Raw genomic sequence first — 25,687 nt, forward strand, 5'->3', positions numbered from 1 at the left:
CCCCAGCATGTTGATAAGATATTAACTATTCGGTAGGTATCGACTCTATATAGAAGGTCTGCTCTAAACTTTTCCCGTTGAATAGGAGCTCAGCCGGGTCATGATATATCGTAGAGGATGCTGTCAGCGAATGTGTCTGAATAAGAATCCATTTTGGGCGAGAATGGATTTGCCGAAGATGGAGGATGACTTGTGAGTGTTACTTTACTAAGCTCACCTACTAGGATCTACGAAATAATGCAGTACTATCCATGTAGACGAAGCCAATGGAATCAACCATCTCACTAATCAACGTCCGGCTATGCATGATTCGTATATGTAAGGCCGTCCAGGTAGGAAATTCCCCAATCACACGTGGGCAATAACCTCTAGGAAGATTCCCATTTTCGAGCTTTGACTATGGGTTAATCCTAGACCTCAAGGAAAGACTTGATAGGGCCAAATTAAGACAGTGGAAAACGTCAATGGAACGCTGTGGTGTGACATGCTGATGCGTATGAAGATCCTTTGTGATTTTTACGGTCGTGGCTGTAAGACGGGGGGCTCTTCCGATGTGCGTGAATATCATTGTTGCACAATTTATCCGGTCCTGGTTTTGCGTGACCGACGACACCGGAAGCGACGTGCGTCTTCATGCTTAAGCTACCCAGATAATATAAAGAGGTTGCGTTACACTGAACCTTCCAATGCCGTCGTTACGTTCGGCGTTGGGACGATAAACGCACCGGAGATAAAGCTAAGGTTAAACAAATTATCTCTACGATGGATTCCCACCCCCCTTTACTTCGTCATCACATAATCCCTTGACCTTTCTAGTATATGGTTAGGAACTTGCAAGCACTATTATGTAGCTTGACCCCGGCGACTTCAGCAGATACCATAGAAGAGCGTCTGGAACCTCTCCACTCCTCCCAGAGCATATTGAACTGGAACCTACCTCGGTACTATAACATCTCTAGCAAGGCCATCCGAGTTTCCTCCTAACCGAAGTAAGACTACCTACGAGCCAAAACTTTCACTGATAGGTAGTTGCAACTGCCGATGCTCTACTATGCTGGATTCCAAGGGCCAGCATCTAACATGGATTCATACGATGATGATCAACTGGGTTATCCGAGAATCTATACCTCCAGGGGTTGTCTCTAAATGGAGGTATATCTATTAGGAGTTTGGTTTGGTTTGAAAGGTTTGTCCCAGAGGACCTGAAGAAACACGAAGCTTCTTGTAACCTAGGTATACATCAGCATAGTTGCACGTCATAACATAACACTGCGAATATGATTACAGACTTCTTCATCCAGTTGTTGTCACGCCAATGGCCGCTAACATTGCTCATATTGTCTATTCTCTACTTCACAAGATGCTACTTCAATAGAAGACTAAATCGATATCCAGGACCTCTCTTAGCTCACTTCACCGATTGGCTCCGGTTCTACAAGGTATGGCTACGGCGGCCCGAGCAGTGGCACATTAAGCTTCATGAGAAGTACGGTGATGTTGTGCGGCTGGGACCAAACGTATTGTCGTTTGCAAACCCAGACTCGATCAAAGTCATATACGGACTCGGGAAAGGATTTACAAAGGTAAAGCTTTTACATGACTTCAGTTAACTTATGAGGCCTCCATTACTAACAGATGAACTATTAGTCGGACTTCTATCCCGTTCAGATGGCAACGGCAAAGGGTCAGCCACTTCCCACCCTTTTCAGCACACAATCGGAGCACTTCCACTCGCAATTAAAACGGAGTGTGAACCATGCCTTCAGTATGTCGAGCCAAATGCAGTATGAGCCGTTCTTTGACTCAACGAATGAGGTGTTCCTGGATCAGACGGACAAGCGATTTGCGTCTACAGGGGAAGTATGTAACTTTTATCGCTGGCTCCAGTTTTATACGTTTGACGTGATTGGGGATATGGTTTACTCAAAGCGACACGGCTTCCTGGAATCCAACGTAGACGTTGATAATATTGTCCATGATAACGCGAGACTCTTCGACTACGCCGCTCTAGTAAGTTAACCCGATGGAAAAGCTGTTCAATTGAGTAGGCCTCTGCTAACAATGGTAACAGATTGGCCAGATTCCTGTACTTGACAAGCTGTGGAATAAGAATTTCATCAGGTTATGGGCCGCCAAGCACGGCATTGGTGAGGCGACGTTTGGAGTAGCACGCTTTGCCAAAGCTCGGCTGGCCGAGCGGCACCCTTCCGGTCAAACATTCTCAAAGGAGAACTTCGCTTGGGAGCAGACCAAGGACACCCCACCTGACCTTCTATCGCATTTCATTCAGGCCAAGTTCGAGCGGCCGGATTTTTTCAACGACCAGCTGGTCATGACTATGTGCGTTTCGATGGCGTTCGCCGGGTCGGAGCCTGCAGCAGTTTCACTTAGTGGTGTCTTCGCCTCCCTCTTGCGACACCCGCAGTGTATGAAGAAACTAATGGACGAGTTAGACGGCAAGGCTAGAGAGGGGCACTTCAAGGATAACCAGACAGGGCTCATCACCTGGGCCGAGATTCAGAGTCTGCCCTATCTTGATGCATGCATCAACGAAGCATTTCGTATCTATCCAGCGCCGGGTCTCCACTTTGAGCGCGTTGTGCCAGCGGAGGGGGTCGATATAAACGGTGAATTCATCAGGGGCGGGACGATAGTTGGCTGCAACGCCTGGGTGATACACCGGCGCACCGAAGTCTTTGGTGACGATGTCGAGGTTTATCGACCCGAACGCTGGCTCATCGATGAGACCCAAGATAGGGCGCAAGAACTTGCGCGGATACGGCGAATGAAGAATACCCTGATGCAATTCGGAATGGGTCCACGGGTCTGTCTCGGGAAGCACATTGGCCTCATGGAGATGTACAAACTGATTCCTAGTGTATTGAGACGGTTCGAGGTGAGTTAAAGAATCAAATCTTATTCCACACGCCACTTCGGCCACTAATACTTTTCTATTCCTTTTTAGCTGAAGCTCGAGGACTCGTCCAAAACACCTCAATTTTGGAATGGCTGGTTTGTGAGGCCCGTAGATTTTCGAGTGAAATTCATCAAGCGAGAACTCGTACAGCCATTGTTAGCTTAGGCGTTTACTTGCTAAATGGTTAGTATCTCGTACGTAGGATAATAACCTTCCGTGGGTTGAATGAGTTTTCCATATGGAGATTTCTCGAGATGGTAACATAAGTATAACATAAGTATAACATAAGTATATACGTAGACGAAGTAATGAATATACGACTTCCATTTCGATTTCATGATACTTGTTCCATGTTAGGCTTCTTGGACGAAGGTTTGTCTGGCCAGGTACACTTCGTAGTATGGGTTGTATCAATAGGGGTAAAGATAGTTACCTAGGTACCTAAGGTTAGTAGGCTGGGCGTTTATGTTCGCGATCTATTTACCCAAGTATCTAACGTGTATATCCTCCTATGTACCAATTTGAACTAACTGTGCTACATAAGACAATGCCCCCTTCCCCTTTACGTCGGCGCAACGTACCTAGATGATGACTAAACTCGCCTTATTCGTTGACGTCATTACAGCAAATTCGGTATATGCATACTTCCCTGTAGGTATATACATAGTAGTGCGTGTAGGTAAACTTGAATACTCTCTTTCATTTACCTTTTTTATACCGTGTAGCTTCAACATTTCTTATAGAATCTGTGATGATAATAACCCTAGGTACTATACGCAACTATACTCTACACATATTATACCTACCTCCATCACAATAAGATACAAGATGCCAATCGAGTACCAGCATACCAAAATCCCAACATGTTATGCCACATGTAGCATCGGACACAAGGAATCTCAGACACTGCCCCTGAAATTCAAGGCTATAGCAGACGCTGGGTTCGATGCCGTTGAGCTATCGATGCCTGATATATTGTCATATGGGAAGATGCTTCACGGTGAAGAACCAGATCCCAGGGACTATGACGCCCTAGTTGACATCGGAAAAGCCATAAGAACACAAGCCCGAGAGCACAATCTTATAATCCTCATGCTGCAACCCTTTGCGAACTTCGAGGGCTGGCCAAAAGGTAGTGAGGAAAGACGTGATGCGTTCGAACGTGCAGAGGGGTGGATGCGCATCATGGAAGCTGTCGGCACCGATATGCTACAGGTCGGGTCCTCAGATGCGCCCGGGATATCATCGTCACTTGATGACCTCGCTGGAGACTTAGCAGAGCTAGCGGACCTTTGCGCCGCTAGGGGACAGCGTATCGCGTACGAGAATTGGTGCTGGGCTACGCACTCACCAAATTGGAGGGATGTGTGGCGTATCGTCGAAAAAGCAGACAGGCCTAATCTCGGGCTATGCCTTGATACTTTCCAGAGCGCTGGTGGCGAGTGGGCGGACCCAACCTCGAAGTCTGGGATGCTTGAAGACGTGTCTCGGGACAAACTTGAAGCTCGATGGAAGCGAAGTTTAGCTGACCTGAGCGAGACCGTCCCGCCCGAGAAAATACACCTCCTACAGATCTCAGACGCGTATAAAATGGACCCACCGCTAGAGGCGAAGACAGACGGGGAAGGGCTACGATCAAGAGGTCAGTGGAGCCACGACCATCGACCGTTGCCGTATGATGGTGGCTACCTACCCGTGCAGGAGTTTTTGAACGCTGTGCTGAAAACGGGATTTAGGGGTTGGCTATCTATGGAAGTGTTTGACGGTCGGGCATCTAAGAAATACTCTGATATGCTTGAATTCGGCAAGAAAGGAATGTCGTCATTGGAAAAGTTGTTACAATCGTAAATTCTCAGGTTAGTGTACCTATGTAGAGGAATATCGATAGCTCGCTATCAGCACCATTTGGACATATCTAAAAGCATCCTGAGATCGGAACCATTTCGTTAAATAGAATTGGTAAATAATACTGGTTTAGGAATATTTGCATTGATATCCGGGACGGTAGTAAGACAGTAAGACAAATTCTAGGGTTTGATGCGACGTCGATGAGGTAACATGTAGAACTGATGAGCAAATCGAAGATAGACTACGCTGTAGTTAATAAGACTCATGAAAGGTGTGAGGCAAAGTTGTCGAGGGTGTGAACATGGAAGACACGGATGTCGTTGTCAACGCCAATTAGAATTGTGCATGCATGATATAAAAGTTGGGATTGAACGAATGATACATAAGTATTTACCTACCTAACCTAACCTAGTAAGTTTTGACAATGATGGCCTTGTTTAAAGCTTGATTATGGAAATACAGTACGGTACGCTAGGATTGGCTCGGTTGAGGCTCTCATTTCCGACGTGTACCAAAGGTCATTAGATCCGACAGGGCAAACTGAACTCTTTGCATCGGGGGTTAACCGTAATAAGATAACTACGGCGTATAATGATACCACAATGCGTGGACGCCGTGGAGTAACGAGTAGGAATCGAGCTTGATACGGGATTAATAACACATCCTTTGTATCCAAAGCGTGAGTTTTTGAATAGTATTCGTAATTGGCTTCCACATTATTGGTATTGGTGTTGATGTTAATCATTGAAAGAGATTCCAACTTAACAAAGTCGATGTCAACAACTACCTATCTTGCATATGCTGTGCAACAGCCTGAGCGGCCTAGGCATGGAACCCTAGTAATCATTTAGTGATGGTGATAGGGGGGCCTATGAATCTAACGACTGGTGGGCAGGTGGATGTTTATAAGCAAGGGCCAGTTGACTTCACCGCTGACGAATTACGAAATCATTTTTATCTCCGGCAAGTTTCGCCATCTGCCTAGGGTTCTAGGGTCCTAGGGTCCTACCGTCCTAGGGAGATACGGACCGATAAACAAGCTTAAAAGGTGACATTAACTAGAGCCCTAAGAAGGCGTGCTAGCTAGGATTATGCAGTGATAAGGTGCACCATAGTACTACAGTGTACAGTCACTACTACAGTGTGCCACTTGATTGAGGAAGTACGAAGATATGTTTGCCAGGGCCTGCGTAATTCCCTGTTCATAAGGCACCACCTACCTACCTACATGTCTAAATAAAACTACTATAACTAGAACATATGCAGAAGGTAAACATATTCTTCCAAGTCAGGAACAGGTACAGGAACAGGTACAGGAACAGGGAGTTCAGGAACAAGAACAACTAATACAACCAAAGTAGTCAAGCAAATCATAGAATTCGTCTTGGTATGTAGTCAGATTACTGTTATTGTTCCTAATATATTATGCATATGCGTTAAGCTCTATGTGCCGATCCCTTCCTACATCCTGCTGTGCTACCATTGGCTTCTCCACGTCCTCCACGTCCTCCACGTCCTCCACGTCTCCCCCGTCCAAGCGTCAAGACACCAAGCAAATACCTAGCCTAGGTCAGTAGGTTAGCCAGTTAGTCCAAGATCTCTGCCCCGAGCGGGTAAAGTGAGAGACAACTCACCTACCTAAACGGGAAATCCCTGGGAGATTAGAGATATAATCTGTTCGCGTCCGTGGGAGCTATTGGTTATAACTTATAAGTGGTTATATATCTGCGGATTTCATTAAGTAAGTAGGTATGTAGGTCAATAGTGTTGCTGTTGCTGCTGCTGCTGTTGTTGTTGCTGCTTTCTTCACCTTGTCTTTCCTGCACCTATCAACTAGATCGGTAAGGTAGTCAGTCGAGTCTGTCTAGTAACCATGAGGTGCTCCGTGGTCAGCGCCTTAGCGCTTGCTCCCTTAGCTAGTAGCTCCAAGATTGTCTATAGAGCTGACAACACCACAAGCGCGTCGACAACGGCCCCGGCCCCGACAGCGACAGAGCCTTGCGCAATTGTAAGCGCAACATGGGCTGCCCAGATAAGCGCAACGCCTACGCCCATAATTGAGGCGTCAGTCGCTTACGATTGTCTCAATTCGGTCCCAATCAACAAGGGTGGCGCCCTCAAATTTATTGACGAGCTCATACCATATGTTGAGTGGCAGTCTGACACCGCCTTCAAGAGGAATCCGCCACTCGATTATTCCTACCCTCCCACCGACCTCTGGGCCACGATCGCCAGGGTAAGAGCGGACCTTGAAGCAGACAAATACCCTAATGAGTACGCATGGCAAGCCGATCTATACGCGAGTTTATTTGGACCGGCGCATGATGGCCATTTTGTAGTTTACCCCGACGCTCTGTCTGCTGCCCTGGAGTGGCAGAGGCCCTTTGCCTTGGTTTCAATCAGCGAAGAAGGACCCGATGGCTCTGCGCCAGTGATCAAGGTGTACGATGACGTCGTCTCTGGCGTAGAAGCACCGTCCACCGTAAAGCTCATCAATGGACTTGACGCAACTACTTTTATCCAAGGTTGGATTAACCAAGCCTCAGGCAATCAGGATGCAGATGCCGCTTACAACTCCATGTTCTTCGAGAAAGCGTTCGTGGCCGAGAACAAGAACCAGGGCTACTTCCAAACAGGAGGCCGAGTGAGGTACAGTCTAAGAACGATAACCACTTGCTAGCTGCTAGCTAGTAACAGTATGAGGCTAACAGTTAGTTGCGCTTTAGATACATCTACCCTGGCAACATCACCTCTTTCACTTTTGAAAACGGAACAGTATTAGACCTACCGAATCAAGCGAGACTCAAGAATGATTGGACTGGTGTCGTCGATGGGCCGTCCTTTTTCAAAGTCTTCTGTTCTGGCGCCCGTTCCAGTCTTCTGGAAGAGACACCAACGACCACAACGTCGGCACCGCTTGTACCTGCCGCCACAAACGCAGCCCCTATCGTAGGATACCCCGACCCCGTAATCATATCCGCCGACTCCTCCATCTCCGGGTACTTCATTGATCAACCCGGCTTCGAAAATGTCGCCGTCCTCGTTATGCTCTCCTTCTCACCAGACGACCCCGTTGAGTTCCAGCGTGTTGCCCAAGACTTCTATGCAGCTGCCAAGGAGGCTGGGAAGACGAAGCTCGTTGTCGACGTACAGGCCAATGGTGGTGGATATATCTTCCTCGGGTACGATGGTTTCCGTCAACTATTCCCCGACATAGTTCAGGAAGGGTTGGGCCGTTGGCGGCAACATCCTGGGTTTGCAGCCATCTCGAAGGTATTCTCCGACATATCTGAAGACTTCAACCCCGACACCGCTCGTCCCGATATAATCAATTCCTATGAGTCTGTTTTCAACTGGCGATACGACCTGAACATCACGGACGAGAACTTCACATCCTACGAGGATAAGTTTGCGCCTCAACTATTCGGGGGTGACACCTACACCAACCTCATGCAGTGGAATTTTAGTGACCCGTTAAGCACCATCAACTCAACTTACGGTTTTGGTACCGATATAACCGGATACCGAAGTCGCCAGAATTTCACTCGACCGTTTGGTGGACCCGAAAACGTGGTGCTTTTACTCGACGGATACTGCGCATCGACATGCACATTATTCGCCGAGTTTCTACGAGCGAACGCTGGGGTTAAGAGCATTGCTATGGGTGGACGACCGACCAAGGAAGGCTTGATCCAGGGCGTAGGCGGCGTAAAAGGCTCGCAGAGCTACGGCTTCGCCGACGTTTACCTGCAAGCTCGGACCGCGCTTCGGTACACGAACGATTCGGAAATCCAGGACACGTTGCGTAACTACACGACTTATGTCATCGACCGCAGCACGGCGGCTAGCTTAAATGTAAAGGATCAGATCCTCCATGGTAACCTCGAGGATGGGATCCCTGCCCAGTTCGTCGTCGAGGAATCCGACTGCCGGCTGTGGTGGACCGCGCCGATGGTTGGTGACATAACAGAACTGTGGAAAGCTGCAGCAACAGCAGCCTTCAAGGGGGGCAAGTGTGCGTATGGCGCTATTGACAGCCCCCCAAGCACAACAACACAGAGGAGGGTACCCTCTGGCCCGGCACCATTCGACAAGCCGAGATTCCCGGTCCCGAACACGATAGGGACAGTTTCACTACCAAAGAAGCGGGACATTGTGCAGAAGAGCTCAGCCTTCATGGCCAATCAGTTCATGAAAGTCGTAGACTAGGACACCATTTCATCTACTGTGATGAGCGTCGCAGTTTGGCATATACGGATTCCTTGATGTAGATCCACCTCTATAGGGTAATGTAGATGAGAGACGATATTTCAGGGCATGTAATGTATGGAACAGTTTAAATAACGCTATTTTCGCCGAGAGTTTCCCACATTTAACATTTCCTCGGAGGGTGTGCCGAACATTGTCGTGATTGACCTATCCTTTGCAGCTTATAATTCGCGAGTAGACGAGCTCGTGTACCTACCTGCCTCCTAAGGTTAGCCAGGCACAAGTACATCTAACAAATAAGCATTTTCACTAAAAAAAAAGAAGGAAAGAAGAAAGGAAGAAAAGAAAAAGGAAATAATAAATCCCTCACTCTATCATAACGAAAGGAGGGTGTCCACCATATTCACCCATCATCCCCCACCCACCCCTTTTCCCCTTTTCTCCCTCTCCCCTCCACCCCCCACAGGATTTGTAAGTCGCCATCTCCTTAGGGTCTCTCTAGGGTAGTTACACGTATGCTAGCACTTGTACCCATATTCGAAACCTAAAAACTCTAGGTTAGCGCACTGATGCGAATAATTTGAGCTGTTCCTCTCGGCCGAGGATTATATGCATGTTGGTATTCGGCCGCAGTTCTTCCCTGCTTTCCTTTCTATAATCTAGAGTCTAATAAGTCTTGGATATCAAGCCTTCCTTTCTTCGGTCCGTTATGCATTCCATGTATCTAGCGCAGCGGCTCCACGGCCCCGTAACGTTAGAATTGTGATCGTGAAGCTTATAGGTGAAGATGGGGCGGCACTATACCTCTCTCGAGTCTTCCCGCACTTGAACGCAGATCCTTAGTCCTTGACAGGCATCATTAGCATGCGTCTAGCGGGCCACGGTCAATAATCTTATATAATAGGACGAGCATTTCACGCGGCCGCAACTCTCGCTGTCTAGCGTTGGCAAGTATATCTCTTCTGCGATAAACATTTTATCTTCCCTACGCAACTGAATAGGTGCCTGCCCTCTGTTATCATTGACTAAGGTCCTCGCACGTGCTAAGTACATGAGTAGGGTTCAAAGCGGCGCCCTATTTTGCGAGTTATGAAGTACAAGGTGTGAATCAGCCCTACGGGAACAGGCAAATTATTAGCCTATAACATCTGACTGTAGCCCGTGTAGCCAGCCTAGGTAGGTTAGTCAGTACTATGTACTGCATGTGAACGTCACTATATACTCATCCACGTGGCTTGGTTGTATGGTCGCATGGATAAATGTTACCTGTGTGTGTGTTCCGAAACATTTGCTTTGATGATTCGATGTGTTTATTATGTATGTCTGTCGGTTGTCGGTTGGTTTGTCGTGCTTTTATGCCTGTTCCCCTGTCGAGGATCAGATATGTTAATGTACATCATTTTCTTCAAGAACATGCATACATACACATATAAGCAACATGTAAGTCATCGCCCTTATTAGGGACAAGCGTTCACAACTCTCCACGTATTTCCCCTTAAAAACATCCTAACCTTAGGTATTACAGCGCTTGGCGCTAAGTCTAGTAGTTCGAGATGCTACTGTACAGATACTGCGTAATGTTAAATATGGTAAGTCTCTAGAGTTAGTCCACCTACGGGCATGATATACCTAACCTAGTTGCATTAGAGCCATGGTAAGCCTGCGTGAATCTACAACGTCCACTCATTCTTACTTTTACGAGGGACTAGGGCGCAGGGACACTGCATACCACACACAATGCATGCTACCCTGCCATCATCTAGAAGCCTGGATGAGGAAAAAAAATGAAGTGGTTAAGGGTTCAACCATGCAGCTTTCTATGTCATACAGTAATCTTTTCGCATATACCTAGCAAGACCCTTTACCAACAGCATCATCGTCTATGCATACAACTAGCGGCCGAACTGTCACTATTGCAGGATACGTTTCAACTTGACTTTGCTCCTATCTTTTAGCCAGTAGGAATCGGACCGTGGTACCCTATCCACATGCCTTTCCCCAGAGTAGCACCCGCTGCAAATGTAACTTGGCGGCAGCGCCTATTTCCCACCCACTCTCCTTAGTGTAGACATTCCTGTCATAGTTAGGACCCATAAGCTGCTTGCCCTTCCAGGGTTCCCCTACGACAACGTGTCCGGGGTCTTGGTCATTGAACTAGGAACTTTTTTCTTTTCTTTTCCTTTTCTTTTCCTCTCTTCGACACAATGGATAATGGAAGCCAAGGAATCGATCTGCCCACCCGAATCGATTTTCTTATCCGACATGCATCGGCTCCCCAGGTATATTCGGAGCGTGCGGCATGACAGGACTTGCCGAGAATCGGTAACGGTTAGTGTACGATTACACGCTCCATGACCCGACGACGCAATAACGATCTCGTTCACTGGAACACGTTACTCAATACAAATTTTTGATGAGCAACCTGCTTTCAACTGTAACCTACCGTTGTCTCCAATAGCAAGGAACGTTGTAGGGGTGGTGGATCCACGGGGTTCTACACCACTTAACACGACAGGTGGCAGAGTACAAGGCGGCCTACGAAATGAGACATCGAGTACAGGAGATTTATTTTAAAGTACGCTGCCGAAGACACCGCTCGGTCTCGTAAAGTGAAAAGGGGGAGGGGCAGTTTGGATCATCAACCCATAAGTCACACCCAGTATGAGTCGCCCATCAGGAAAAGGAGAAATGGAGGCCAAAAACCAACGATATGTGAGTCAAATGAAAAGCAAAGTTCTCCTATTCATTGTTGTCTAAACGTTGAAAAATAAAACTAGGATGATGATCATGAAGAGGATAGCAGCAACTCAAACTCAGACGATGAGTCGATGGACGAGAAGCTAGGAAGGACGCCGAGTATTGAAGCCTTTGGCTACCATTACCATGCCTCAGGGAAGATTTTCTTGCCTTATGACAAAGATGAACGTCGCAGAATCGAGCTTCAGCATAAATTGTATAGAGTCTGTCTAGATGGTGCGCTGACCTCTACACGGCTGCCGCTAGATACGGCCAAGATAGTGGACCTGGGTACCGGAACTGGCGTTTGGGCTGTAGAGATGGCAGCACGATATCCTCAGGCCCACATCACAGGTGTAGATGTATACCCCATACAGAGGAGAAAAGGAGTTCCGCCGAACGTCGCCTTTGAGATCGATGACATAGAGAACCCGTGGAAGTTCCCGGACGACTCGATCGATTTCATTCACATGCGCAGCGTAGCTGGCGGTGTTCGAGACTGGGTGGCCTTGTTTCTCCAAGCATATCACAAATTAAAACCAGGAGGGCTTTTGGAAATGTCGGAGGTTGCATTGAGCATATATGACTTCGATGGCAAGTTTGCTGAGGCTGAGCTGCGCCCCGACTTCATGGATGTATTCTACCAGTTCTCTAAGCAGGTCAACATGGATTTCAGTCCGGTAGCTGATGTACCAGACTGGCTGGTCGAGGCCGGATTCGAGAAGATAGTCCAACACAGCGAGATACTTCCGGTTGGATATTGGGCTCAGGATGACAAATTAAAAGCACGACAGACTCTAATGAATGCAATCACATCTGATCAATATGGTATGCTTCTCCTTCCTTCCTACCTTCTCCCCTTCTCTATTTATTTTCCTTGCAAACACGAAGAATATTAATTCTAACCCGGAAATATTCAAGTGTTACATGGTCTCTGCAGTCTGTTATTCCAGACTGGGGGGTACACAAAAGAAGAATATGAAGCCATTGTGCCTTCGTTTCGGCAAACCCTCACTCAACCAGGGATTAGGCCCTACATTAGAGCGTAAGCGAGCCCCCCTTTAAGCACCTTTCAGCTGGTATTAATATGTACATAGTGTTTTTACTACAGCAAGAAAGCCTCGGGCGACGGAAGACGCGTGAAAATACTTATCAGGTTGCTCTCATATTTGGGAACAATACCCTACTAGTCACAGAGGTTATGATTGATGATCTGCACGACATGACAGAATAAAATAAAACATTCACAAATATTTTTTGTAAATGCAAATGTGCGCGCCTAGGTTAGCCAAAGCAAGCTTGCACATGAAATCGCCCCTTTCTTTACAGGAAACTGCCTAGTCCAGGCATTTTACCTCGTCTGCTTAATGCTTACTTGCCTAGATTTGACCTTTATTCATTAACTATGGGCCGGCACCGGTCATTGTTCAAATCTACCTCCTTTGGTATAGCATTCCTAGATGCTCATTGGAAATACTATCATATTCTACATGTCATTTTTGTTGTCACTGCTTAGTGAGAGTCAATACTTATTGACTGGTCCTCATTGATAGAGTTGCGGTAATATGCACCCATCCTGCAGGGCCGGCATTGATCGAGCTCATTTCGGGGGAAGGTGATGGCGAGGATGGGGTTGAAAGGTCGTTGTGCCACGCGTATCTACATACAAGACACCTAGGTACTTATTCATTCCCGGTCATCACTGCACAATGGAGGATCATGTACGTTGGGGCTGTATATACCTCAGATCTGCACACCATCCAACAATGCGTAAATCCTATGTCAAATGATTATTGATTTGATCACCCATATAGCAATAGTCCCATGATCCATGGACTGCCCCTGAGTTTGCTTGATGATATTATATATCCATAATTCGTCGTAGAATTCGGCATTCGGGTCGTTGGTCGGAATATGATACATACTGCGGCCACGGAGTTAAGGGGCATCCCTCGGTCACCTCCCGTGAGTTTAAAACATATACAACGTATGATACTCTACTGCAAACATATAGTCAGACTGTCTTCCGGCAATGTAATCCGGCAATTTTAGTAATGACAATATGTCTAGGGCTTGTTGGTACGTGTCAGAACCAGAGACAATTTCAAGACATAAATGTTCTCGCTGCAAGCTTAGGTATACTAAGCGAACAAATGAACAGCTGTGAGTTTAGGATTCAACACCTATTCTTAATACCTAAGACCTAGTAGACACAGAAACATGTCTGCCGTTTTATGTATGGTAGTTAGAAAACCCTTTTCGGAGACACTACTTATGGCACCTACCGGTAGGTCATTCCTCCTATTATACGCCTCAATCATGACAGCGTACTTACCTGTACCTACTTTACACCGCCATTTCAAGGAACTTTCTCTAAGATGGAAGGTCCTCCTAATATCACGATTTCCTCACAATACATGTGTTGCTCGGCATCGCCCGACAGAAGCAGGGACAGTTAACTCAAGGCCCTGAGCTTTCCAAGAATGCCTACATATTAGGTACTTACCATAGGCAATATACAAGTCTCGAATTGATGTCAGGTACATCCATATACCTTGTAAAAGTCTCTAGTCATTCATAACAGCAAACTCACGTCACGATGACAAGCTATACTGCCCAGATCAGCGGCTCTAACTAACTAGTCATCCCACTTTTGGAAGTCTATCTGGCTGGTACAACTACGCGGATATTGTTCCGATGCACGATATAGTTGGAGCGTTTTACTCCCTGGTTAATGGAACCTTGTCCTGCACGGTTATCGTGAAAGATGTCGTGAATTGCATCTTCTACCCCAACAACGATGCAACCAAATCGACTAGGTTAGGTACCTAGGTACCTACCTCCCTGGAGACCCATTATTCGAATTCCTTATAGAGGGGATAGAAATAAGGAATGAATAGTGATGTATATTATTTGAGCATTGGAGTCGTGGAGATTCGTTACTCATTGGTAGTCCAACTATTGGCACAGGAGGTACTCGGATGGCGCCAGGTTACACCCACAGTGTAGAGCCGACAACGTATCGTATTTTCCAGATCCTTTGCTCGTACATGACAGCCAATGGTCAAACATCTTGAACGAGGAAACTCCGTTGCTGCCCAGCGTACCATCTATTCGTTAGGTACCTAGTAACTACCTACTATTAGGTGCAGACCAACACACATGGTACTTATGAGAATTGTGGTTCGGTTGATGGGTCGAGTCTGTATACCTAGTACCTATCCGGGAAGGTACGCCGATATGGAACAGTCGGATCAGCAGGTGGATAAATCTGGAGTTAAGAGTATATGCCACGCTCTAGGATAGTACTTGTCACTTGTCATCGCTACTATGTATGCAATGGCTAGATTTGTTGGTGATGAAACTCTGGGGTAATGGGGTTCAGGGGCAGGGAGGTAATCAATGTTATAAACCCTACAAAGCCATTATCAACATAACCTTCCATTACCAATCCAGCAGATGGTAATGGTAATACACCCAAGGTGAATCGGAGCCAAGCCAAGCCAAGCCAAGAGCTTGCGATGTAGATCTCGAAGACTATGCATAAGAAGAAAAAAGACTAAGAAGACCGCCTTTTCACGCTTGCGCTGTAATCTGATCCTGGTTAATTTTGAGAGAGAAATCCACATGCGGCGTGCCTTGGTGGATTGAGCTTGTGGAAATGATATCAATATCTGTGGCATCAGAGTAAGTTAGCCGATACAGAAGATATAAAAGAAAAGGACACCCACCATTGTTAGCGTAATCGAACACGTTATCTTCTCGCAGACCACCCGAGATCTCGATGAGGAACTCCCGCTTACCCTTCCATCTTTCTCGGAGACTTTTCGCAGCGATTTTCACGCCTTCGCCAGTGAAGTTGTCGAGCATGACGATATCAGCACCCGCGCCGATGGCCTCGTCGGCCTCCTCTTCATTTTGTACCTCGACCTCAATTTTTAGGGCAAATCCGCCCACCATCTTGGCAGCTTGCACAGCGTCCTTGATACTACCGCGACTCCACACATGATTATCCTTCAGCATGATCATGGAGCTTAAGTCCATACGATGCGTGTCCGCACCACCAACCAGCATGCCATATTTCTCAACGAGGCGGAACCCAGGTGTGGTCTTGCGAGTGCCGGCCAAGATTCCTTCGTATCCTGCGCTGCGCAAGCTCAGCAACATGTCGCGGCTAACGGTGGCGATACCGGAGCACCGAGCTAGCATATTTAAACCAACACGTTCGCCTAGAAGCAGACCGCGAGCAGGGCCCTTGACGGTAGCAACCTTAGTCTTTCCCGAGCCATCTTTAGGGCGATCAATGTAGCCTCCTTCCTTAGCGTGCCACTCAACCTCGCAGCCGCACTGGTGGAAGACTTCGGTGAAGAATGGAATTCCAGCAATAATACCCGCACTCTTTCCCCAGAGGGTGGCGGTACGTGGATGCTCACCAACAACGAAGCCAGCGTAGTCATATGATGGTGTATCCTCGGCTAGCCATGCGGTGACTTGTGTTTTCCAGCTTGGAGGTAGGAGATGCTCCAAAGAGCCGTGGTAGATGGGTTGATCTTTATGCATTGAATGGAGTTATGGAGGGGGGTTAAATAGGCGTATTTTATGATTATCTTGTAAAATGCAAGTTGATATGTGATGGATATGTAGTAATTATGATGATGAGTAGTAAAATGCCTCGACAAAAAGGTAAAAAAGAATGAAGAATGAAGAATGAAGTCAACAATGTTTAGTCAACTTCGGATGCGTTTAAGCCGTCTTGACCCGTTGACCCGTTGACCCGTCCCGTCGCTGGTGGAGGTGGAGGTGGAGGTGGGGGCGGGGCAATGCCTACTGGTAAATAAATAAATCACTAGCAAATGATCATAACGGTGGAATTTTATTTACGAGTATCTGGTGTGCATTTATGCACTTATAGTTGATAACTGAATACCTCCTATTCACATCCAGATCCCATTGACCGTTAGGTAAAAAGAAGTTGGTATTATAAAAGAAAAAAGAAACAAAACATAGGAAAGAAAACAGAACTCAAGCGGCAAAATCATAGTACTGGGTATTTCCTCACTCCTATACGCCTTTTTTTCTTCTTTTTTTCCCCCTTTTTTATCTCTTCATACCCATCCCGAGTTAACTTCTACCCACTTCCAACCACTGCATTTGACGTCGTTCTTCGAAGTTTACCCCATGCATATGATGAGCCTCACTTTCTATAGTAACGGTCCCTCTTTCTTGCCTTCCGTAGTAGTTGCCATATCCCGATCTTGCTCAGCGACGCCACACAGTCTTTCAATGTCTCATTTGATTTAGCCTTAGGGGTCTGCATTGGGCGATCGCTTAGGGCGATGACTCCGGGTGTCATTGCCGCGTCGGCCCCCTCGCTTGTCTTTACGTGTCCGATCATTTCGAGAACTGGCATTATACCAGGGTTTATTCTTGCCTTGAGGGCTCGAGTTATCTTGAGGGGGTTGGACTTCGAGATGATGCTGTATAATTTCATTGGCCATATTAGTCGTTGGCTTATTTTGTGCATGGCGCCGTTTGGAAGCTGAGTCACGAATCGAAGAGGACTCAAATCTATCAATTCGATAAGCTGCAAGAGCTCCAAGGCTCATTTGTGCCTGAAGGCTTAATTGAGCCTCATGATGCTCCTGAGACCCCTGGGTAGGCTGGGTAGGCTGGGTAGGCTGGGTAGGTTGGGTAGGTTGGGTAGACTGGGTAGACTGGGTAGACTGGGTAGGTATAACATCTGAAGTGCTCGGGCGGTATCGAAATTCCTGCGGCACCCAGTGGTTCAGAGGGAATTTAATCCCGAAAGGGGCGAGCTGTGTACTCAGCTCGATACAATAGTCGAATTTGGGGTTTGGGTGAAAACTGTATCGATCATCCGTAGGTTCTTGTACCATGCCATATCCACCTGTATTTCCTTTGACTTTTTTGGCGGCTGATGACGAGCCTGTGGCTATCATTGGTACCATGGATGACAGGAACTCCGCTGGATGATATGTATCAAGTTGTTTGAAAGTAACTTCGTTGGTTTCGTATGGGAACATCGTGCCGAAACGCATCTCACAACGAACACCACTCTGCACGTACTTGCTAACCCACGCTTGCTTGACTACAGATAGTAATTCATGTGGTTTCTCATGCACAAGGCGGATCACAAGTTTTCTTGGGTGTTCGTTCATGACGATACCGTACTCAGCTAGCTCTCTGAAGCGAATTCCCAGGCCACGTAACGGTATGGCCTGAAACTCACATGTAACTAGATTGTTACCTGGCTCCAGAGGTTGTAGTGCCATGCCAAGTCGGAAGTCAGGTGAGCTAATGTTGACATGTCTCTCGTTGGTATTGACGGCTATCATATCGGATGATGCCATGGTAGGCCACCAAATTGTTTTGATAGGGTTATTGAAGAACTATAACGGCGAAGAAATGTGAGCTTGGTAGTGGGAAGAATTGAAAAAAAAAAGGCACAAAAAGAATAGGATAGGTAGGTGAAGAAAATACTAAGGTGCGAAATTCTGTGTGCGTAATTCGATAAACACCGTGGACCTACTTGGTACCTTAGGCATCATATAAGGTAGATAGGAGGTATGTACGCTTATCCTGTAGGTGTTACCAGTTACTCCTTAAAAACTGGCATTTCTTAATCATATTCGTACCTTAGGTATCAGAAATATGAATGAGCATCTGTCCTGGGCATGCATCGCCGTATTCTGAGCATCCTAAGGTGAGCTGCTCTTCTAGCTTCATGATGAATATTCCCCTCAGACAGCTACTCGACTACCTAAATGCCTACTCAGGTTAATCTGATGTATAAAGAAAAGATTAACTTGCCACTTTTTGACTAAAACGTGCCATATTTCACCTGAGGCGTGAGTACCCAGTTAGGATTACATTGCTGAAGCTCTTTGATCATTCATAGCTAACTGACTTGCAGATGGCAGTGCAAAAAACAGCCGCCGGTACAAAGAAGACAAATCGGTTTATACAGTGATATAAGCAAAACAGAATGTATCTACAAGGAATATCAAGTAAAATTGAAGGAAAATCTATATAATGAAATGATCGCTATCTATATTGATGTGAACAGGGAAATATAAACGCCGCCGATGCAAATGCTTAGAAACGAGTGAACCCTAGACCACGCTATGCAACATGAATGAATGTCCGGAGAAATGAGTGAAAAGGAAAAAGAAGAAAAAGACTCCATAACTGCCCCCTTTCTCTGAGCTTCCGTGGCTACCAAGAAACCATTTTGATGCATTTAGCTCCTCAAGAACCAAGAGTCTGTGTGTTAATGAGAGGTGACGGATTGGATATGGTAACTGAGGAAGGAAAACTTCCCCAAGTTGCACTTGAGCTTAGTACCAAGTTGGGGATGAAGGCCAATGTCGTAACATGTTCTCAACTGCCTGAGTCCACTCATACTCAAAGCATTGGGCGAGTTGATCGGCCTCTTCCTGTGTAGGGTCACGGCCACCCCACATCTCTCTTCGCCAGGCATCTGCCTGTGCATAGGTAGGAATCAGGCCCCTGAGTTCGAGACAGTATTAGAGTTGATATGATCTAACTTCTCGAATAGGAATATAATGATTTATGTGAATATTGACTTACTCGTCACGGATCTTGATAAGACAGAGCCACGCCAAGTTCCAGCTACGGTTCGAGTTTGGGTCATTCGTAACCAGATAATGTGCCTGGTTGACCAGATCCCCTGAAATGGGATAATTTCGCGTTAAGCCTCTTAGCTCCGTGAGGAACTGGTTGCTGTTGACATAGTAGTCCCACGCAGAAGTCATAGGCGCCTGGAATGCTTGGGCATCTTCTTCGTTCTCGCAGCTTGCAGCCACTCTTTCGATTCGGCAGAGTTCGGTGAGCGTGTTTACCCTGTGCGTACGGAGCGACTCGATAAGTTGCTGAACCGAGGACTGTTATACAATATATCAGTTTCAACAACATTTAAACAAGAAAACATGGTGCTGCAAAAGTTGATAAATATGATATCCATGTTGATCATATATCAGATTGCAAGGGGACTTATACGAATTGGAAACCATCATTACGCACTTGTCTGCCACTGCGAGAGCTTCCGTGGCCATGTCGTCCAGATCTTGATGATGACATGGTTAATGATCAAGTCGTAGCTCCAAATATTTTGTAAGTGCTTTTGATCTTCGAGAGAATTTTGCCTGTGTGGCGTTCGATGTCGAAACTTATATAAGTTTAAGATTGCGTCTCGAGAGGGTGTAGGGGTGCTTGATGGAGTAGCTTGGTCTGTGAAAAGTATGTTGTCTCAACTGGGAGACTGGACATGTTTATATTTCCAGCCAGGTCTAAGATCATCCAGAGGCCTCACCACATAAATCAGTCTTCTTGGGAATCATCTACAAATTTAGTGATGGGATAGTTGAAGCCTCAAACGATTTCCGAAGTTTTGCACAGCAATAGCCCAGAGTTGACCCGAGGAGGTCATCCAGATGACTACAACTCGACAGATTATCTGACATTAGGAGCTATATTGAGGATAGAAATAGTCATTCTCGCGGGAGAGTAGTTAATATTTCTCCGATATTCTACCACGGTCGGTGATGATTATCATGGAAATTGCTAGAGACACCCTATCGGTTGATGTTTGTTTAAGACATGAAGCTATTAGTATATGATGATGAGCCCGTATAAGCGTCACTACATAATGGGGCTCTTTCAACATGAGGTTCTTGTGCTAGGGTGAATCTAGACTAAACGACTACCAGGTATTTGGGTCTATTTGGAATGAAACCCCAGATAGGCGGTTCTCCGTGACGCTGCTCATCCAAGGGTGAGGCTGATGCTGAGTGCTGACGACAGTCAGTCTCCGTCATGCTGGGATGCGTATCGCTACACGAATGCTATACTGGCCACTATACTGTATGGAGTATAGAAATAGAAGATGAATGCTACAAGCCGAGATTCGCAGAGTCCTATGTTAGTGAAGTCTCCCGAGCTACATTTTTATGGGAGACTCGTGGGCATGGCATTTGGGTCTGGGGTGGGGAACCAGAGGGAAGTGGAACGTTGAGAATCGCAAGTTCGATATAATTCTATAATAATACCTATAGGTTTTAAAGGGGATATTGTTTTTCGGCATTGAAAGCCAAGTGTTAAGCCCATACCCAAGTCACTGTCGATAGACTAGTATAGACTTGAGGTTATTGTAAAAATCATGGAAGAACTCCGGATCGGCCATTCCGCTTGTTCAAAACCGAGTAACTACCGAGAGGCAAATATTCATTACTATAGATTGCGCCAGTCAGCATTTGGCAGCGTAGGGTTGGGGAAGTGAACCCACCTAGGACCTACTATGTATGTATATGTCCTATACGTCTACGATACATGCTGATTACAATTTTCGATTCAGTACCTACCTACCAATAGCGACCCGCCAAAATCCACTCCATTATCGGCACATGCACAGTTCTAGGCCAGTCGTTCGTTAAGATGATCCTTGCGAGTCAAGATATGATATCCTATGTAGCTGAGGTTAGCAACATCGTTGAGGATTCAGCGAGATGGAACCACTCCATACAAGCAGGACCTAAAGCCAGCTGGAGTAGGCGTAAGATTCCAGGTAATCGGTAAGGTAGGTAGGTATCCTCGCATAAATGCAACCCTCTTAATGCCGAGCCGCATCTTAAGGAAACTAATAGGTTTCATCGAATAGGTGGTATTTTGAATAAGTATCTTTTGGCATTCCGGGGGTCCTTGAATCCCATGCTACAGTAATCCCAATCTGTCTGTTCGGGGATGAACTCCGTGCATACCCTAAAGCATTGATCGACGTGGAGGCTCAAATAAGGTCAACGTATAGCATAACTACCTTTTTCAACGGATGGGATATAATTGGAAATAGGTGCCATCCCACAGGTTCTGGATTGGATCATCAGCTATCTGCATAGGGCGCGTGCACCCCTGTGAAGATCTCGAACGCTTACATCAGTATTCCAATCACTCATACTCTGGGTGGGTTGTACTTTTCAAAAGGATAGATCCTCTTGGGGAGATTTTCGGCGGCCGCGTCAGAGTTGAAAATGCTCTTTTACACACATATGGTTCGTTCTTCCATCTCACAGACTTGTGGAATCGCTGACGGAGGATCAAAGAATTTACCTTTTTCTTCAAGCATTTCCAGAATAACAGTCGTGTAAGCTGTGACTACCTAGGTAAAAGTAGTGGCCAATGCTTGAAGCATTAGTTGCTTTTTACAGTAAACCAATGGCAGCCCTAGGTTAGTGATTGATGAGCTGAATTGTCGCTTAGCGGATAAAGCTGGGGCAGTGCATACGATAACTCCTATTGGTCTACCTAGACGCAATAGTAGCTATTTTCAGAGCGGAACATGAGTAGTTATTACCTACGACGTAGTAGTAGTAGTACCCTTGCGTTACCGTGGTTTAAACGCTTGAAATTCCCATATAGCTGAACCAAAGACTGTGTTTAGGAGTCATATATTGCAGAGGAATTCAGAGATTGAGAGTGTTTCCGACTAGGTAACTGTGTAGATTTGGTTTGGATGGCTTGGAGATCTGCTCTCGTAGCTACAAGGTACAAGGCGTGTTCCATCATTAGTACCATGAAGCTTAGATATACTAACCTAACCTAGACACCTTCGCAGATATCATTTCAACGTGAAAAGGAGGATATGAATCTGTATGTACAAGTGGCAAATTCCTTGATTTCAAGGCTCATAGCTACCTCTCTAACCTAGCAACTTGCCGATGAATAGGCGTCACATCTCATCCACCATGATATAAACAGCTGACCTAGCAATAGCATGTGAGCATACAAAGAAATTACAAAGAATAAGCTCCAAATCTCATCTTATATACCTGTACTTTATAGTTGATTTCTTTTTGTTCCAACTCCGTGCTTAGTATATACGCCCATTATCATTCATCGTTACTCTTCCAAGGTTAACAACGCCTTTGATCAGCACCATGTCAAAAATGTGATGGTTCACTGGTTGAATCTGCAATGTGTGTATACACCTGGTAGCTAGCCCTGCCATCTAACCTTTTAGCGTGTAAATCATGCGATCTTTGGCGGTGCCAGGTGGGTATTCCGAGTTAATGCTCTCACATCTGACCGTCGTTTTCCATCTACTTCAAATGTTGAATAACCCCCGCATTTCTGGAAATGAACAGTATAATGTGATAAGGACACGCATTTGTCATTCGACAACCTATGACCTAGGCGTGACACCCGGAGATATATAAGCTGTCATCATTCCATTGGGATAGCTTCCCAAGTTGGCGGTACCGAGTCTAAATTCGCGTAAGCAAATATCAGGGAAGAAGCCTTCCCTATTCGGTTATCGGACTCAGATATTACACAGGGTTGCTGTCGGAGGCTTCGTCGACTACGGTTTCCTCTTCGTAACCGTCATCCGTGCTTTCAAGGCCTTCGCCATGGATAGCATAGCTTCCAAGCCACCCAGCAAGGGCAATTCCCGCAAATAAGCCCCAAGCTAGAGCCTCACCTTTAGGTCGCACATAATTAGAAGCAGTGTAGAGTCCTCCAGAAAGGAAAGGCCCCACGCTTCTCCCGGCGGCTGAAAGAGTCTGCGCAATTCCGTTAAGGGTACCTAAGCTTGAGTGCGTCGGCGCCGAATTGGTAATCTAGGTAGGTGGCTGTGTGTTAGTGATTTATCTGAAAGATGTGTCTGTCACAAAAAAAAAAAAAAAAAAAAAAAAAAAAGAGAGAAAAAGAAAAAAAGAAAAGAAAAAGCTTACTAGTAGCATCACGCTTGATAGGCCCCCAACAGCGCAGATATTCTTGATGATAAGTACCACCCCAATCTCCAGATAGAGCCATGTCTTGCTGTTGCCTATGCCAAACGGCGGGTTGGAGCCCACATGACCGACGAAGGGCATCAACGCCATGGTAACGGCAAAGCCAAGCAAAGAGCCCCGGTAAGATCTCACATTTCCTAGATGGGCTTTTAATGGCCTGAATAAGAATAACTGAAATAGGATGGTGAACACTCCGGCAACCGATAGTGATACCCCAATAACATCCGCATGCAGGTTTCGCCCGGTGGGCTCCTTTCCTGACGCAAATATGGGATATAAGCTGTTAAAGGAGCTGTTTGATAACTGAAAGACGAGATGTGTAGCTAAAAGGACTATTGTGGTTCGATTCAGGAGTTGGCGCCAAGTCGTCGTGTCATGCGGTGACTTCGGGTCACCATCACCATGTGCATCTTGTTCGGACGGTAGAAGATTACTCTCCTCACCCGTTTCGTCTTCATCAGTTTCCACTTGCTCGTCATCTGCGTCTCTATCTCCCTTCCCAAACCATGAATGTTTCGTTCTTTTTACAGCTTGCTTCGTTATGCTAGACAACCACGAGAGCCTATCGGACCAGCTAGGGATATCCCCTTGATATTCTAGCGTTTCATCAAACCAGATAGCTAAGACGACCACGCTTATCGCGAGAAGCGAAGCTCCTAGTATGTTCGGGGCAAGGAATGGATAACGAGCTTCCGTAAACCTGCCGACTAACAATCCGCCAAGTGCAGGCCCTGTGATACTACCCAGGCTGTATACGACGGGTAGCCAGGTGAACGCCTTGCTCTGATTACTCCGATCCGTCAACTCTCCGAGACAAGTAGGAACGACGGCAGCGTTTCCGTTGAATAAACCCATAGCCACATGAACGAGAATAACATGAATATATCTACTACAAAATCCAAATGCGGCGAAGCAAAAGCATAAAAGCAAAGTGCCTAAGAGCATGACGGGCTTTCGCCCAATGATGTCTGATAAATAGCCCCATAGTAGGTTTGTTAGTAGCTGAGCCAATGCGAAAGAAGAAGCTAGTAGGCCGACGTATAATCCGACTTCGTCATGGTCAACACCAGGAAACGACTCGATCATCTCCGGTAGGTAGGGTGATATGGAGTTAAGTGCGGTCTGCTCAGATAAGGATAAGAGAGCTAAGAGGGCGAGCTGCTTGACAGGTAAAGGCGTCGTGACGCCATGGTGATCATGAGCCTGGGAATCTGAAGAGCTGGAGCCCGTATCTGGCCTTCGGGTATCTGGCCTTCGTCCTGCAGTCCTCGGCGGCGGGGTGGGGAAGGTTTGATAGTGATGCTGAGTAGATAGGCGCCGCAAGGTACGGTTCACCGGAGCAGGTAACGGGGAACCTGCACGAAAGCTACCTATGGAGCTTGATCTCGCTGGTGTTCTACCTGGGCGAGAAGCGGCCGAGGCTGCGGGTGTGATAGTTGCGGCGTGAACCATTCTTTTGATGCTATTTCCGAGCTCACAGGTTCAACCGAGATGAGTGCTTCGATGACTTGCTTTGCGAGATTCATTCATGACCCGATGCTATTCGGGTGATGTATCACCGAGCACAAATTCTAGATGGACAGAAATCGAACGTATCCATATGCGAAATATAGTAGTAAGCAACAAAATGGTTGTACAATTGTTCAGAATTGAACAATGCAGTTAGAAAACGACAATGGAGGAAAGCGCCGAGGAAGGTGAGGAAATCGGAGATGGATGGATGCGATCCAATGATGTAAAAGTTTCCTCGTCATCTTTTCTTATCGATTGATCATAGTATCATTGATGTAGGTACTAGGTAGGTGGGCCCTGGTATGTGGTATGTACCTGCCCTACCCTGTACTAACCAGTGACCACTGTGACCTACTTGTACCTACCTAGGGTAGGTTAACTCCATTGAAGGCTTGAACCAAGCTGCAATCATCAGCTCCGAACCCCACGCTGTATGTACCAGGTACCTACTATATAACACTGAATAGGTACCTACATTCAATGCTGATATACACTATATCTATCTACCTATATACACTACAATCATACATAGTATCTACTATCTACCTCGTATGATCAGATGCTACATGTAGGTTATGTAGATACTCTACAAGACTCAAGTTACTAGGTACTAGGGATACAGACTCACTATTCATGCCTG

The 25,687-nt window shown here is 46.3% G+C and overlaps 8 protein-coding genes across 8 annotated transcripts; 4 read left to right on the plus strand and 4 right to left on the minus strand.

Annotated features, from left to right (window-relative positions):
* Positions 1–1,038: 1,038 nt before the first annotated feature.
* Positions 1,039–3,082, plus strand: GGS25DRAFT_533608 (pisatin demethylase; the record flags this gene model as incomplete). The annotated part of the gene is made up of 4 exons (XM_049265692.1): positions 1,039–1,583; positions 1,648–2,010; positions 2,072–2,896; positions 2,966–3,082. Exons 1-4 carry the CDS (start codon positions 1,278–1,280, stop codon positions 3,080–3,082), a joined length of 1,611 nt encoding a protein of 536 aa, XP_049113501.1. The 5' UTR covers positions 1,039–1,277.
* A 477-nt stretch (positions 3,083–3,559) lies between these two features.
* On the plus strand, positions 3,560–5,157 carry GGS25DRAFT_501754 (xylose isomerase-like protein). The gene has a single exon (XM_049261949.1). The coding sequence runs from the start codon at positions 3,746–3,748 to the stop codon at positions 4,763–4,765; it is 1,020 nt and encodes a 339-aa protein (XP_049113502.1). The 5' UTR covers positions 3,560–3,745; the 3' UTR covers positions 4,766–5,157.
* A 1,255-nt stretch (positions 5,158–6,412) lies between these two features.
* GGS25DRAFT_501757 (uncharacterized protein) lies at positions 6,413–9,382 on the plus strand. Its single transcript, XM_049261950.1, has 3 exons — positions 6,413–7,414; positions 7,492–9,228; positions 9,343–9,382. The coding sequence occupies exons 1-2, from the start codon at positions 6,639–6,641 to the stop codon at positions 8,972–8,974; spliced, it is 2,259 nt and encodes a 752-aa protein (XP_049113503.1). The 5' UTR covers positions 6,413–6,638; the 3' UTR covers positions 8,975–9,228; positions 9,343–9,382.
* Positions 9,383–11,175: 1,793 nt separating this feature from the next.
* On the plus strand, positions 11,176–12,961 carry GGS25DRAFT_501762 (S-adenosyl-L-methionine-dependent methyltransferase). The gene is made up of 4 exons (XM_049261951.1): positions 11,176–11,686; positions 11,752–12,538; positions 12,632–12,755; positions 12,808–12,961. Exons 1-4 carry the CDS (start codon positions 11,636–11,638, stop codon positions 12,851–12,853), a joined length of 1,008 nt encoding a protein of 335 aa, XP_049113504.1. The 5' UTR covers positions 11,176–11,635; the 3' UTR covers positions 12,854–12,961.
* A 2,092-nt stretch (positions 12,962–15,053) lies between these two features.
* GGS25DRAFT_395490 (putative nicotinate-nucleotide pyrophosphorylase) lies at positions 15,054–16,490 on the minus strand. The gene is made up of 2 exons (XM_049258379.1): positions 15,442–16,490; positions 15,054–15,384 (listed from the first exon to the last, which is right to left on the minus strand). The coding sequence occupies exons 1-2, from the start codon at positions 16,268–16,270 to the stop codon at positions 15,287–15,289; spliced, it is 927 nt and encodes a 308-aa protein (XP_049113505.1). The 5' UTR covers positions 16,271–16,490; the 3' UTR covers positions 15,054–15,286.
* A 451-nt stretch (positions 16,491–16,941) lies between these two features.
* GGS25DRAFT_533614 (uncharacterized protein) lies at positions 16,942–18,081 on the minus strand (the record flags this gene model as incomplete). The annotated part of the gene is made up of 1 exon (XM_049265693.1): positions 16,942–18,081. The coding sequence occupies one exon, from the start codon at positions 18,079–18,081 to the stop codon at positions 17,014–17,016; it is 1,068 nt and encodes a 355-aa protein (XP_049113506.1). The 3' UTR covers positions 16,942–17,013.
* A 987-nt stretch (positions 18,082–19,068) lies between these two features.
* Positions 19,069–19,831, minus strand: GGS25DRAFT_524215 (uncharacterized protein; the record flags this gene model as incomplete). The annotated part of the gene is made up of 3 exons (XM_049264560.1): positions 19,069–19,240; positions 19,322–19,635; positions 19,775–19,831. The coding sequence occupies 3 exons, from the start codon at positions 19,829–19,831 to the stop codon at positions 19,069–19,071; spliced, it is 543 nt and encodes a 180-aa protein (XP_049113507.1).
* A 3,183-nt stretch (positions 19,832–23,014) lies between these two features.
* GGS25DRAFT_395530 (MFS general substrate transporter) lies at positions 23,015–25,146 on the minus strand. Its single transcript, XM_049258380.1, has 2 exons — positions 23,476–25,146; positions 23,015–23,361 (listed from the first exon to the last, which is right to left on the minus strand). The coding sequence occupies exons 1-2, from the start codon at positions 24,985–24,987 to the stop codon at positions 23,071–23,073; spliced, it is 1,803 nt and encodes a 600-aa protein (XP_049113508.1). The 5' UTR covers positions 24,988–25,146; the 3' UTR covers positions 23,015–23,070.
* Positions 25,147–25,687: the final 541 nt, after the last annotated feature.

Source organism: Hypoxylon fragiforme (assembly GCF_022984875.1).
Source record: "Hypoxylon fragiforme strain CBS 206.31 chromosome Unknown GGS25scaffold_8, whole genome shotgun sequence".
Taxonomy (NCBI): domain Eukaryota; kingdom Fungi; phylum Ascomycota; class Sordariomycetes; order Xylariales; family Hypoxylaceae; genus Hypoxylon; species Hypoxylon fragiforme.

Bases quoted from the DNA above. Each gene is read 5' to 3' on its own strand.
- GGS25DRAFT_501754 (XM_049261949.1), top strand. From the start codon at position 3,746: ATGCCAATCGAGTACCAGCATACCAAAATCCCAACATGTTATGCCACA.
- GGS25DRAFT_501757 (XM_049261950.1), top strand. From the start codon at position 6,639: ATGAGGTGCTCCGTGGTCAGCGCCTTAGCGCTTGCTCCCTTAGCTAGT. The intron at 7,415-7,491 runs GTACAGTCTAAG...GTTGCGCTTTAG, and splicing joins CAAACAGGAGGCCGAGTGAG to ATACATCTACCCTGGCAACA.
- GGS25DRAFT_501762 (XM_049261951.1), top strand. From the start codon at position 11,636: ATGAGTCGCCCATCAGGAAAAGGAGAAATGGAGGCCAAAAACCAACGA. The intron at 11,687-11,751 runs GTGAGTCAAATG...AAATAAAACTAG, and splicing joins AGGCCAAAAACCAACGATAT to GATGATGATCATGAAGAGGA. The intron at 12,539-12,631 runs GTATGCTTCTCC...GAAATATTCAAG, and splicing joins AATCACATCTGATCAATATG to TGTTACATGGTCTCTGCAGT.
- GGS25DRAFT_395490 (XM_049258379.1), bottom strand. From the start codon at position 16,270: ATGCATAAAGATCAACCCATCTACCACGGCTCTTTGGAGCATCTCCTA. The intron at 15,385-15,441 runs GTGGGTGTCCTT...CTGATGCCACAG, and splicing joins GTTCGATTACGCTAACAATG to ATATTGATATCATTTCCACA.
- GGS25DRAFT_395530 (XM_049258380.1), bottom strand. From the start codon at position 24,987: ATGGTTCACGCCGCAACTATCACACCCGCAGCCTCGGCCGCTTCTCGC. The intron at 23,362-23,475 runs GTAAGCTTTTTC...CCACCTACCTAG, and splicing joins TATCAAGCGTGATGCTACTA to ATTACCAATTCGGCGCCGAC.